At 54.1% G+C, this 14156-nt stretch overlaps 4 protein-coding genes across 4 annotated transcripts; 3 read left to right on the forward strand and 1 right to left on the reverse strand.

The window, feature by feature from the left end:
* Window positions 1-254: 254 nt before the first annotated feature.
* On the forward strand, window positions 255-2153 carry LOC112894799 (ammonium transporter 2 member 2). Its single transcript, XM_025962613.1, has 3 exons — window positions 255-926; window positions 1011-1296; window positions 1408-2153. The coding sequence occupies exons 1-3, from the start codon at window positions 255-257 to the stop codon at window positions 1962-1964; spliced, it is 1515 nt and encodes a 504-aa protein (XP_025818398.1). The 3' UTR covers window positions 1965-2153.
* Window positions 2154-2638: 485 nt separating this feature from the next.
* Window positions 2639-4782, forward strand: LOC112894318 (ammonium transporter 2 member 3). The gene is made up of 3 exons (XM_025961985.1): window positions 2639-3418; window positions 3686-3971; window positions 4175-4782. Exons 1-3 carry the CDS (start codon window positions 2768-2770, stop codon window positions 4729-4731), a joined length of 1494 nt encoding a protein of 497 aa, XP_025817770.1. The 5' UTR covers window positions 2639-2767; the 3' UTR covers window positions 4732-4782.
* Window positions 4783-5104: 322 nt separating this feature from the next.
* On the reverse strand, window positions 5105-8488 carry LOC112894319 (BAG family molecular chaperone regulator 4). The gene is made up of 4 exons (XM_025961986.1): window positions 7911-8488; window positions 6861-7123; window positions 6621-6767; window positions 5105-5490 (listed from the first exon to the last, which is right to left on the reverse strand). Exons 1-4 carry the CDS (start codon window positions 8083-8085, stop codon window positions 5293-5295), a joined length of 783 nt encoding a protein of 260 aa, XP_025817771.1. The 5' UTR covers window positions 8086-8488; the 3' UTR covers window positions 5105-5292.
* Window positions 8489-13205: 4717 nt separating this feature from the next.
* Window positions 13206-13877, forward strand: LOC112895718 (transcription factor LAX PANICLE 1-like). Its single transcript, XM_025963715.1, has one exon. The coding sequence runs from the start codon at window positions 13206-13208 to the stop codon at window positions 13875-13877; it is 672 nt and encodes a 223-aa protein (XP_025819500.1).
* The last annotated feature ends 279 nt before the right edge of the window (window positions 13878-14156 follow it).

Below are 14156 nucleotides of genomic sequence, written 5' to 3' on the forward strand. Positions count from 1 at the left end.
TAGAGCTGCCCGGTTTGACCCGGAAACAGGCTACGGTTCCCCACATCTCGTCCCCACCAGACGTCGTCGGTTCCAGCGCGCGTCCCGTCTCACGAGCTCTGGCTCAAAGCGTATTCAAACCCAACCTGCACTAGATTACCCCAAAAAAATCACCGTCTCAGCTGGGGGCCGAGCGCTATTAAACGCCCACTTTGCGCGCCATTGTTCATCACGTACCCCTCGCGCAAAGCTTCTGCTCCAACACGGACCAGCCGATGCACGTCGCGTCCACCAGAATGGCGTCGCCGCCGGAGCCGGGGCCGTACATGCCGGACCTCCCGGGGGTGCCGGCGTGGCTGAACAAGGGCGACAACGCGTGGCAGCTGGTGGCGGCCACCTTCGTGGGCATCCAGTCCATGCCGGGGCTCGTCGTGCTCTACGGCAGCATCGTGAAGAAGAAGTGGGCCGTCAACTCCGCCTTCATGGCGATGTACGCGTACGCGTCCACGCTCATCGTCTGGGTGCTCGTCGGCTTCCGCATGGCGTTCGGCGAGCGCCTACTCCCGTTCTGGGCCAAGGCCGGGCCCGCGCTCACGCAGGACTTCCTCGTCCACCGTGCCGTGTTCCCGGCCACGGCGCACTACGGCCGCGGCGGCGTGCTCGAGACGCCGCGCACCGAGCCCTACTATGCCGAGGCGTCGCTGGTGCTGTTCGAGTTCGAGTTCGCCGCCATCACGCTGGTGCTGCTCGCCGGGTCGCTCCTCGGCCGCATGAACATCAAGGCCTGGATGGCGTTCACGCCGCTGTGGCTGCTCTTCTCCTACACCGTCGGCGCCTTCAGCCTCTGGGGCGGCGGCTTCCTCTACCAGTGGGGCGTCATCGACTACTCCGGCGGATACGTCATCCACCTCTCCTCCGGCATTGCAGGCTTCACCGCCGCTTACTGGGTAGCTAACCTCGTGCACACTTGCTGCTGCGTCCTAACTGTGCACAGCAACTATCTGCACCAGTTCACAACGTGATACTGACAGGTGGGCCCGAGGCTGAAGAGCGACAGGGACAGGTTCTCGCCGAACAACATCCTGCTCATGATCGCCGGCGGTGGTCTGCTGTGGCTGGGCTGGGCCGGGTTCAACGGTGGCGCGCCGTACTCCCCCAACGTGACCGCGTCCGTGGCGGTGCTCAACACCAACGTCAGCGCCGCGACGAGCCTCCTGACCTGGACCTGCCTCGACGTCATCTTCTTCGGCAAGCCCTCGGTGATCGGCGCCGTGCAGGGCATGATGACCGGGCTTGTCTGCATCACCCCCGGCGCAGGTAGCGAAGCCTAGTTTCATCTCGAAATTGAACACCGTGACGTTACGTGTCCGCCATTCGAAGACAAGCGCATGATCTGGGTGTTGGCCCTTTTGCTTTTGCATGGCGCAGGGCTGGTGCACACGTGGTCGGCGATGCTGATGGGCGTGTCCGCGGGCTGCATCCCGTGGATCACCATGATGATCCTGCACAAGAAATCCTCCTTCCTCATGAAGGTCGACGACACCCTGGCCGTGTTCCACACCCACGCCGTCGCGGGCGTGCTCGGGGGCGTCCTCACGGGCCTCCTGGCGACCCCGGAGCTCTGCGCGCTCGACTCCCCCATCCCGGGCGCGCGCGGCGTCTTCTACGGCGGCGGCATCGTGCAGATCGGCAAGCAGCTCGGCGGCGCGCTCTTCGTCACCGTCTGGAACCTGGTGGTCACCAGCGCCATCCTCCTGTGCATCGGCCTCTTCATCCCGCTCCGCATGCCCGACGACCAGCTCATGATCGGCGACGACGCGGCGCATGGCGAGGAGGCCTACGCGCTCTGGGGTGACGGCGAGAAGTTCGACCTGACGCGCCCGGAGACCACCAGGACCGGTGGTGCCTCCGGCGCGGCGAGGGAGGACACCGTGGAGCAGCGGCTCACCAGCATGGGTGCCAGAGGCGTCACCATTCAGCTGTAGCTCTATCTATTTCTATCGCTTGACTGGCCATTGGCCCTCGTCTTTCTGATCTACAACAAGCTTGTTCCTTTGATGTTCAGTGTTAGCAGATGTACGCCATCGTAATTGCCTTTCCTGTTAATTAGATTAGTTTGTTTTGAATGAGCTGAACATTGATAAGCATCAGTGTCCTTCGTCTTTAACTATGGCTCAGGGCTCGTTAATTTCTCAAGATCTGGTGTATGTGGTTTTACAAATTTGGGTACTTTTCTTAAATCATGAGATTTCATTACACTATAGAGCAGTTTTCTTGCAGATTTGAAAGATTATAGTTGACTAGTCGAGTAAAATTCTAACGGTCCCAGTAACAGATCATTGGAATCTTTCTTTTTATTAGAGATCATTGAAATCTTAAGAAAAGAAATGGACAGCTGGAACAAGAAGACGACTGTAAACAATGTGGAAAATAGCATTCTCTGCCTCATGAGTTCTCGACAATGTCAGGAACTTTTGGGGAAATCAGGAGAGAGAGAAAACCATGAAGAAGAGAAATTGGACACGGAAGCTAAAGAATATAGGCCACTTGAGCCTCCTGACTGACCCGCCGGAGGCCCCGATTCCCACCGGCCTGCCGTTGGCGTTGGCTCATGCGGCTCACGAACTCTCCCCGAAAAATTTCACCAACCACCTGTCACGGGCGTCGCCGCGTCGCGTGCGTCTATTAAACCACGCCGGCGAGGAGCCGCGTCGCGGTGCGCACCTCCGTCACGCCGCGGCTCGCCGTAGAGTTTCATCGGCCGTCACCCGTGCGCCGGCAGCCGGAAATGGCCGCGCCTCCTCAGCCGGGCCCCTACGCGCCCGACCTCCCGGCGGTGCCGGCGTGGCTGAACAAGGGCGACAACGCGTGGCAGCTGACGGCGGCGACGTTCGTGGGCATCCAGTCCATGCCGGGGCTCGTCGTGCTCTACGGCAGCATCGTGAAGAAGAAGTGGGCCGTCAACTCCGCCTTCATGGCGCTGTACGCGTACGCGTCCACGCTCATCGTCTGGGTGCTCGTCGGCTTCCGCATGGCGTTTGGCGACCGGCTGCTCCCGTTCTGGGGGAAGGCCGGCCCGGCGCTGGCGGAGGGCTTCCTCACCGCGCGCGCATCGTTCCCGGCCACGGCGCGCCACGGCGCAGACGGGGCGCTCGTGGCGCCGCGCACGGAGCCCTACTACCCGGAGGCGACGCTGGTGCTGTTCGAGTTCGAGATGGCCGCCATCACGCTGGTGCTGCTCGCCGGGTCGCTCCTCGGGCGCATGAACATCAGGGCGTGGATGGCGTTCACGCCGCTGTGGCTGCTCCTCTCGTACACCATCTGCGCCTTCAGCCTCTGGGGCGGCGGCTTCCTCTACCAGTGGGGCGTCATCGACTACTCCGGCGGATACGTCGTCCACCTCTCCTCCGGCGTCGCCGGCTTCACTGCCGCCTACTGGGTACGTGTAGACGTGTACACCGGCGACAAGCCCTGCGGTTTCGTTCGTCTGAATTTCGTTGGATCTTGCGGTGGTCCGGTCATTGGTCAGGGTAGGGAACTAGGGATTAGGCACGACGCCCATACGCGGGAGCATACAGTCAGCTTGGACTGTCGCGTCCTAGCCAATCAGCGAGCAATTGGAATTGCTCTTGGTACTTGGTAGGACATGAATCCCGTCTGGTACGCTGCTAACCAGGGGATGGGCGACTAACTGAGATTCTGGCAGGTGGGCCCAAGGCTGAAGAGCGACAGGGAGAGGTTCGCGCCGAACAACATCCTGCTCATGATCGCCGGCGGCGGGCTGCTGTGGCTGGGATGGGCCGGGTTCAACGGCGGCGCGCCCTACGCCCCCAACATCACGGCGTCCGTGGCCGTGCTCAACACCAACGTCAGCGCCGCGACGAGCCTCCTGACCTGGACCTGCCTCGACGTCATCTTCTTCGGCAAGCCCTCGGTGATCGGCGCCGTGCAGGGCATGATGACCGGGCTTGTCTGCGTCACCGCCGGTGCAGGTAACTTATTTTCTTCTCGAATTGTGACTCGTTGTCTAGTCTGGAGAAGTACGTTACACTACATGCAACGTAGTGGTTGCTAAATTATGAGCCAGAGCTTATAGTTGAACTGGCTGCATCCTTATCATTTTTTTAGTGCATTACACTACTAAAATTTTGGAATTTACAAATTGCATTGGTTTGCACCACGCACATGTATGCAGGGCTGGTGCACACATGGGCGGCCATACTGATGGGCGTCTGCGCAGGCAGCGTGCCGTGGGTCACCATGATGATCCTCCACAAGAGGTCCGCCCTGCTCCAGAAGGTGGACGACACGCTCGCCGTCTTCCACACGCACGCCGTCGCGGGGCTCCTCGGCGGCGTCCTCACGGGCCTCCTCGCCACACCGGACCTCATGGCGCTCCACTCGCACCTCCCGGGCGCGCGCGGCGCCTTCTACGGCGGCGGCGTCGCGCAGGTGGGCAAGCAGCTCGGCGGCGCGCTCTTCGTCGTCGCCTGGAACGTCGTGGTCACCACGGGCATCATCCTGGCCGTCGCCCTCGTCGTCCCGCTGCGCATGCCCGACGAGCAGCTCAGGATTGGCGACGACGCCGCGCACGGGGAGGAGGCCTACGCGCTCTGGGGCGACGGCGAGAGGTTCGACTTGACACGCAATGAAGCGGCGAGGACCGGAGCGTGGGGCAACGGCGTCCGGGAGGAGACGGTGGACCACCGGCTGGCTGGCACGGGAGCCAGGGGCCTCACCATACAGTTGTAGCAGATTAGCAGAACGGGCGAGTTTTGTTGCTATACACAGCCATGGTGCTCCGTAGTCCGTACTGCTGTGCTGAACTGGATCATTTTGTCGCAAGAACATAAAATTTGAAGGATAACAAAATGTAACATAAACAAGAAATTCGAGGTTTATTCTTTGTTAATAGACATTTTTTACCCTACCGTACTAAGATTTGGATGACCAGACAACAGTTACTCTTAGCTCTGCTTTCGACTAAATCCAGAGGAAGCTATGATAGAAAGAGCATGTACATAGCACAAACTCGCACACGGACGAGCTAATGCTCCAAAGGATCTGGAAAGAGATGCTGTCATTACTCATTACCCTTGCAGAAGCCAGCCAGGACAGTGGGAGCTGATTGAAAATACGAGCCTCAAATGAGCGATGCATTTCCCACGGTATCATTTGGTATCATTCACAGGCAGTGGGAACAGCAAAAGGCATCCAACGTGGTGCATATACACAACGCCTTGCTGCCAGTTAAAGGACCGTCCATACTGACCTCTCACAAGATCCATGATACATCAATAGCTTCATCAGAGCCTAGTCGAACTGTTCCCAATCAGTGTTGACTTGGGTCGAAGAAACACGTGGCGGGGGTGCGCTCAAGCTGCCCATGCCGTTCTCGAACGTCTCCCACTGCGTCGTCACTGAAACAGCTTTGTTGTGATCGGTGAAGGGGTTTGCATTTCTAGCTTTCAGCTTGTCCAAGGTCTCCACGAGGGACTGGATACGGCGCACCTGAGATGTTGAACACAAAGTTCAATCAGGCAACTGTTATCATTTCCATGACTGAATTTTCTTGACTGTAATGAAATGGTTTTCTCCATAGAGAACAAGCAAAGACTGCCAAAAGTTGTGCACATGCATACAACCTGCTAACTGTATGATATACTCAACCAACACATTGTGCTTATGAAAGTTCCAAACATAACTTCAAACAATCCTAGGTTATGCTTCAAAATGCATAATGTGTTCAATTAATTAACCTTTTCCTCAATGTTATTCATTACAGGTTATAAGCCAGAAAAATAAAATGTATATGAGGAGATTGCACAGGCTATAAATGTAACTTCTTATGTTCGCACAACTTTGAAAATAATTGTTGGACCCAATTTTGCATAACTGGAATAAGCTGAGGATTTATATAGCAGTATAACACCGTATCAAGGACCCAATGTTTGTGTAGAACCTAAAGTTAGGACGAAACAGCCAGCTAAGTCCCATGTTTTTTCGAGATGGGCCAACAGATAAGGTCAAACTAGCAAAATCTGGCCATGAAGAAATTTATAAGCTGGAAAAGTAAATACACTGTCTATAGAGAACGTGGGGCAAACACATACGAGTTCACTACACAAACTGCAAAAACTAGTCATCAGAAGGCCTTGTTAAACTATTAACCACAATTACTCCTGAAACCATACTACAAGTTAGAAACTCTACTGAATGGCAAAGTCAAATGCTTGAAGTTCCCTATATAGACTTTCAAGGTTCCAGATCACGATGATCACCAAAAGTTGCAAGGTTAATAGTTTGAAGCTTTATGCAGTCCTCATTCTTAGGATATATATATATATATATATATATATGACAATCATCCATTACTTCAGGAACAACTGGTATCTGGCAGGCCTCTAGAGCAACTTATACGAATGTAAGATAAGATACTATTGCGATTTGTACTTCAGCCAGGAAAAAACAATGGGAAGAAAAATGACTGTAAGATCACATCATGTCATGTATACAACTACTAACTTGAATATAATCTATTTTGAGAGCATTGCATCAAAATGCTTCAGCCCTTGTAAATGCATTCTCATCGAACAGGTAGCACTAGTGAAAATAGCAGCAGGAAGTGTTTAGTTGTGTACCTCAGCCTTTCTCTGCGCCCTTGCTTCTCCTTCAGCTTCGATGCCATCGAGTTTCAGCAGCTGCATCATAAGCAACTCCGTCAAGACGAGAAATTCTTTATCCTCAACCTTTCTCCCTCCAAGCACGCTCCTCTCCAAGTCGCACACCTATTAAAGAAAAACAGCATCACTGCATCAGCACCAGAAAGCATATGACACATTATTGATCCAACAAATAAGTCTGAAGGATTGTTCCTCCACCTTAGCAGAGAGCTTATCTACTTCAACTCTGACACGAGCAACGGCTTGACATGCCTTCATCATGCTCTCATCCATAATCACTGGCTCAGCCTTCTGCTCCACAGTGGCAGGGGCAGGCTTCTCAAGAAGAAGCAACTTTGCTCCATCCTTGACACCTGCTGCGTGCAGGAACTCACTGTCACTCTTCTCCTTGCCACGGAAGAAAAGCCTCTGCCTCTCAGGTTCCACGCCAGTAGTCTGAACAAGGATCCTCTTCAGCTCACCTTCATAAAAGTTACAGAGTGCTTATTAGGGTATTGTAATTCAGAACCTTCAAGCAACCAATGCAGAAGCAACAATCATGTATGCATGTCTAAAGGTTATTTGGGGATAAGCGATCTGTTCAGCTACTTTGTAAAGCTAAAATGAATACAGATTGACTGCCAAAATTAATGATCCCCGAGCTGGTAAAGAGCTCAGATACTTACACAACAGCCCTAGGAAAGGTAAGGGTTTGTCCTATTGCCCATGAGGATATAAGCTAGCGTGGTCCAATTGATTTGATCATCACAGCAAAAAAGTAGCTATTAATGTAAAAATTGAACACAATTATTTGTGAACCTAGTGGTGAACAGTGAGGCTAACAACTAATCACTACAGCATAAGAAGTAACCCGTGCTTATAATACAGAGATAGATCGTCAAAAGGATTGGTACGAAAAGCTAAAAACTACGCCGCGCTTGCCTGTCCTGTCCAGCAAGGTAAACTTACCGGAGCAGGGCCATGACCAACTTATCAAGTACGCAAGCACTTACGGTCTCAATTTGAATATTTAAGACCTCTCTGTTCTTCGTCTAGGGCTCTAGGCTCGCCTAGTTATGAATGAGGTCATCTAAATCAATCGCTGGAGAACGAGCTGAAGAATCTTATAGATTGAAGTAAATAAACTAATCAACTAGATTGCCGCTTGACCGTTCAAGATCCAAACCTCAAGCCCTTCTCTGCTTCACCAATGTGAATACGCGACAGACGGGAAGGGATCAGAACACGAAGAGGGGGCGCGTGGCGTACCGAAGGTGGCCTGCGCCGGCACGACGACCTCGCGGAAGGTGGCGCCGTACGAGACCCTGATCCTGATGGCGGGGCCGGCGGCCTCGCCGTCCCTGCGCTGCACCAGCATCCCGCCCGGCCGGACCTCCCACTCGCTCTCGGCGTCCCTCCCGCCCGACGATCTGCCGCTCATCATCCCGCCTCTCGTCGGCAACGCCTTTATCGCCCCGCTCGCCTCGGCGACCGACCGAACCACCGGGTTAGGGCCCGCGCTGAGCGCGAAAGCGACGGGGTGAGGGAAAAGAGGTTTGGTGGCGCGTGGCTTTTGCGAAGGGTGGCGGGGCGGCCTCCCGGGTGCCTTCCCTCCCGGAGAAGCAAGGGAGGTGGAGGAAGGCGGCGGCGGGATGGGGGAGGAAGGGGGGTCGGTGGTGGGTTGGGTTGCAGGTGGGAGGGAGGGAGTAGAGGATTTTGCGATTTGCGGAGAGGCTTGCCGCAAGTACACAAGAGCTTTGGATTCTCGCGAGGTGCGGGACGATGGAGGGAGGACGGCAAAGGGGAACAGAACTGGCTCGGCTCGGGGTGGATGTCGTGTGCTGCTGACTCCGCCGTGTCCGCCGTGGATAGGACGGTCCCCCCGAGGTCGAGGGGGAATTGTTGTGGGGTCGGCGAGGGCCGGGCCTCGCTTGGGCTCAGCCGCTCAGACGGGCCACTCGCTGGGGCCGGCCTCAGACGGCCTGCCTCGTGGCATGATGGGTCAAGCGCCGAGCCGAACTCTCTACAGGTCTCCACAAGTCGCCAAATCTCAAAAAAAAAAAAAAAGACGCCCAGTCGCCTGAGCAGGTAAACAGGATTCCGTTAACAGCTTCGACAGGATGATGATCACGTGAAATTTGGAGGATATCCTACACTTCGTGCCAAGATTTTCGTCGAACTCTTACGTTTGCAATGGGGTCCTAATAAGTGGCTATCCCCGCACAGACAAACCATTATTTTACAAATTAGTCCTTTTTTTTACTCTGCATATTGACGTCCGAAAGGTCCTTGTGCCGTCCGGGCACTAACAAATAGGATACCAAGCTGTGTGGATAAACCCATCACGACGGCTTAGACCTGTTTGTTTGAGCTTAAATAAGATGTAGATTATACAAACTAACTTAAATAATCTGTAAAGGAAACAAACAGGCAGCTTATTTGCTCAGATTATATAATCTAGAGTCAAAAACACCATAATCTCATAAGCTAGTCAAGTGGAGCTTATTTCAACTTATTTCTACCCAAAAGACCCACTACCCATGGCAAAGAGGAGCAAATTACCCGCAATTACCATTGGGTCCCACCAGCCCACTCCCTCCTCCCCTCCCCACGCGCCCCTCTCCCTGGCTGGCTCCCCACGCTAAGGTCATTGTTGTCTTTACACGTCTAGGATAAATAAGCTGGGCCAAATAAGTTAGGCAAACAAACAGTAAGACTCAGCTTATTTAATTCAAAAAAAATAAGCTAAATTATATAAGCTACCAAATGAGTTGGATAGTATAATCTATAAGTCCAAACAAACAGGCCGTTAGTTGTCAGGTGCGACAAATCCACGGTGCGGTGTTGTCACCATTCGTCGATTCCTCCCTTTTTCTTTTCTTCTCCTCCCCGGACTAAGTGGACGCTTCCGGCAAGCAGCAAAAAACTGAACTCCGTATCTGCATTTGTCCAGCTCTCTACCACAAGAAAAAAGAAAAAGGGAACACATGTGTACGAAGCACAGATTCATTGTGTTTGGTGCAACAACTACGTGGCCTCGTTGGACTCAAAGCATGTTTTTTTGGCCAAACTCAAAGCATAGTTGCTTGTTCGGTGATAATGTAAGCAGGGCCTGTTGGAGTTTGACATGGACGATACAGTTAGGGTTTTGCAATCGCTAGGTGGGGCCAAGTATATTTTTTAATCACCTTAATTAGCATAATCATAATGAGTGTATTGCGGAAAGTAAGGATGCAAATGGATAATCAATAGTATTTTTTATCAGCTAATTAATTATGATAGTATGCCACTCTAATTTATTTTTTCTCTTAAATTATTTACACAGAATGACATTTTAGTTTATTTTATTAATTTTTTAATCGATCCAATAATATGAAATATATACAACTTGTATCCGTAGATCCGGACAGATATTTCAGACTAGGATAAAGTGTGTGATGCCTATCTAGATAAGTGTTCGTCCCTCGAGAGTGTTGCCGTTAGCGATAGAATAGGATATATACAATATACAGTACTAGTGATGTCAGTGGATTATAGGAATATTCAATCGGGCCCTTCGGAAGGTCACGTGTTCCGTGGTTGGCGTGTATGGCAGGACGGCAAGGTCGGTGGCAGGTCGGTGGAAGAATAAGGCTGAAATAAACATTGGAAGGGGAGCACAGCACCATTCAAAAACCAGAGCTACGACGTCTAGCTCGTGAATTCCGTGCAGATGAATACTAGACGATGAACAAGAATGTTCTGATCCTGATCCCTCCATCCCTGCTCGGTTCCCTTCCATCCGAGCTTGCAAAGTGCAAAGTTGCTGGTTCGGAGCCTGCCAAGCCGTGGGCCGATTTGATAATGGTGGGCCGGAGTTGTGGATCGAGCGAGCAATAAAAAGGCCGTTACGGAGCGGGAGCACGCGGGGCTCGGCCCGCGGGCGCCGGTGTTTGAACGGATCGGACGGGACGGAGGTCGCGGCGTCGTCGTCGTTGCCCGCCCGGCGAGCAACCGAGCAACCGAGATGCGCGCGCGATGGAAGGTCGGGGAAAGCCGCCGGCCGTACCGCTCGGACGCAGTGGGGTCATGAGCGTTGGGCGCCGTGTCGCACGCACGGTCGCCAGAGACCCAGACGCGAGCGAAATCTTGCCGGCGCGCCGTCCGCGTGCAGGCGCGCGCACGAACCGCCCACGGAGCACGGCACACGGCACCGGGAAACTTCAGACTTGCACGCTCGCTCGGGCGAGCGTGCAGCCAGGGTCGCCCGCACTGCGCCAGCGAGAGAGAGCGAAGGGAAGGCTTCGATCGGGAGGAAGTCAGTGAGCGAGACACGAGACGAGGCTGGGGGGGGGGGGGAGTACGTACGAGCGCGGGGGACGCGACGCGACGCGACGGACGGGACGGGCACGTACGCGGCTGGGCCCCGCGCGGCCGGCCGGGCCTTCCTATCATGAGCTCATGAGCACTGCGCTGCCGCAGGGCGGGAGCAGGTAGGGGGCGATCCATCCATCTCCGCGCTCACTGCTGAACCGTCACGGCCGGCCGGCCACGTCGCGTCACACAGTCACCACCCCTACCCACGCAACGCAACCCTAGCGACCGCGTGTACGTACACAGGAATGTCACATGGCGATCCATTCGCCTCACGCCCCCTGAACTGACGCGACGCCGGGGCTGCCCGTACGCGTACGGACCCGGGTTCTCGCTGGATGGGCGCCACGCCACTGTTCAGGGAGACTGGGACGTCACGGCCAGCGGCCACCCAGTAGAAGTTCGGTGCGCGCGGTAGGTGTTCGCGCGCAGGCGCAGGCGCTCCTGATTGGGAATCCCGTGCTTCTCGCAACGACGGGGTCACGCTAATCCTCGCCGGACAATTCACAAGCCCGCACGGCCGGGTTTCCATTCCCAACGCTGGTGACTGGTCTGATGATGATGATGAGAGAAACAAAGCCTTGCGCTGCTTGCCTGCTCTGCTTGTGCACAACTGAATTGATGGATCAGCAGCCGATGCAGGGCAAGTACGTGTGCAAGAAAATCTGATCTCCCGAAGGGGGGGATGGATGTACTGTGCACGTGTACGGAGACCATTTTCTTTCACCTTCTTTTCTCAGCTAGAGTGATTGAGTGACTGTAGCTCCCCTCTGCCTAGCTTGCCTTTGTTTATCGTGAGGTGACAGGCCTAGGTAGCTCTACTTTCTGCTCGATCGCCACGGCACGAGAGGGGCTCTGGTCTGGCGTGTAGCTGTCTCCTCGCGGCCAGTCGGAGGAGAGGACGGAGCCAAAGATTACGCCAGGCTAGGGGCGCCGGGCGCGGCTGGGCACTGTTCCTCTGCTATGGAGTATATACTAGGATAGAACCACGTACGACGCGCGTACGTGTACCGCGTGCATGTCAGTATGCCACACGGGCTTCTATTTCCAAGAAGTGTACTCGCGCGCACGTACGATTGGGAGATTTGCTTGGGAGTTTGAACATCTCCGTGCATGCGTCTCGGATGGAACAAGAAGTTTCGAGCATGTCAAATGTGCGGCGCCTTAAATTTCGCCTGAAATGGAAGTTAAAATTTTGGGCATCTCATGGTACCACTGATGAGCTAGGATGATCGGTAAATGGGCGTTGTCTTCAACGAGTTATCATCAGAAGCTGATCGCCAGAGCTACACACACAAATTCCAGGAAGCCGAACAAGATGTGAAGGGACCTGAGGTGAAGGTACCTGGAGGCGAATCAGCGGGAAGTATTATTCTATGCTGTCTCTTTGCCTCATCTCCGGGGATGTGTTGCCTCTCGGGTGGTCATGTGTGCAAGGTGGATGTGACACCGGTACCAATCATGTGATCTCGCAATTGTTTTCGCATGGCCACATGATAAAAAGAGTGTACTGTTCCCTGGAACCCTAGCTAGACCGTCTCTTTCCACCACCAATGCCGCCCTAGACTCTAGAGGCCCCTTTCGATCATTCACTACTCTACTATGCGTGCATGGCTGCTGGAAAGAGGAGAGAGCTATCCGTTCGTGTACGTACTTATTCAGGGCACGAAGGTCGTCGCGTTTGTGACCTGTACATGATTGTCTACATCACCACATATTTACGTACAAGTGGACTTACTTACACCATATGCACCAAAAGTAGATCGGTTCCATTCTCAAACTGTTGTCTTTTAGTACCTAGCATAGTTTGCCCCTCTTTGGAACAAAATAGGTTTAACGAATTTGAATCTTGTCAAAGACGAAATGGTCACATGAACCCTTTTGAGTACAAAACAGGGAATATATAGTCAAAGAAATCTTGTAGTATTCATGCTGTTCTCGGATAATTGCTATTGTTAGCTTAATTTTACAGTTGCCTAAAAGAAACACTTTGCACTTATATGCCCATCAAATTCATTCTCATGTGTTTAGTCATCTAGTTCGTACTTTGCATGTGCTTAATTGCTGATACGCTTCCATGCAATTCCATGCTGAGTATATATACCCACCATGGGCTGCTTCCAAACCCATAGCTCTAGGGCTGAAACCAGCAAAGGCAACAGCAAAGTTGTATGTAGTGGCTGCTCACCTAGGCGTCCACGCATCCTAGCTATGGAACCATATCACTACCAGCAAGCCGTGTATGACCCACGCGGTTTCCCCATGATCCACCCGCAGCCCTACCTCCACCACCCGGCGGCGGCCGGCGCCCTCAGCGACACCAGGGTGCGCGGCGGCGGGGGCGGCGGCGGCGTGCGGCGGCGCCCGGGGGCCAAGCTCTCGACGGACCCGCAGAGCGTGGCGGCGCGCGAGCGGCGGCACCGGATCAGCGACCGCTTCCGCGTGCTCCGCAGCCTCGTCCCCGGCGGCAGCAAGATGGACACGGTGTCCATGCTGGAGCAGGCCATCCACTACGTCAAGTTCCTCAAGGCGCAGGTCAGCCTGCACCAGGCCGCGCTCATGCAGCACGAGGAAGGATGCCCTGCGGAGCTCGCCGCCGCGTACTCCGCCGTGGCCGGTGCCGGCGAGTTGACGCTCGCATCAAGCTGCAGGGCCGCCGCATGCGAGGAGGTGGTGATGCAGCTCCAGCAGGTCCCGCTGCAGGAAGCGATGAGCTACGACGTCAGTGCTCCTCGGCTGCACGGGCTCGACCCAGGGCCGCAGATGAGTGGTGGGCACGAGCTGCCTCCGCTGCCTTCTTGCGTCTTCGTCGAGGAGCCTGCGGCCTGCTACTCTGCGTGTGACCTCGACGAGGGGGAGACTGATCTGCACGGATCTTATTAGCATAAGTAATTAAGTAGCCAGTAGCGGTGCGGTTAGTAAGGTAGTTTCCGTACGATCGTGTCTGGTAGTAGTATCTCCATTGAGAGCAAAAAAGCCTAATCAAGCACTCCATGAATTAACAGTCAGTCGACTAGTGTTCTCAGAGCATGCATGCATGGCTTCGATCTGTACTTCTGCTACTCTGATGACCAATGATCACAGACGATAGACCGCAGCCGCATCCATGTTTCCTACATATCTAGCTAGCTAGTTTCCTGTTTTATATGCTAGCTTAATATG

The sequence above is a fragment of the Panicum hallii genome, chromosome 5 (assembly GCF_002211085.1).
Source record: "Panicum hallii strain FIL2 chromosome 5, PHallii_v3.1, whole genome shotgun sequence".
NCBI lineage: Eukaryota > Viridiplantae > Streptophyta > Magnoliopsida > Poales > Poaceae > Panicum > Panicum hallii.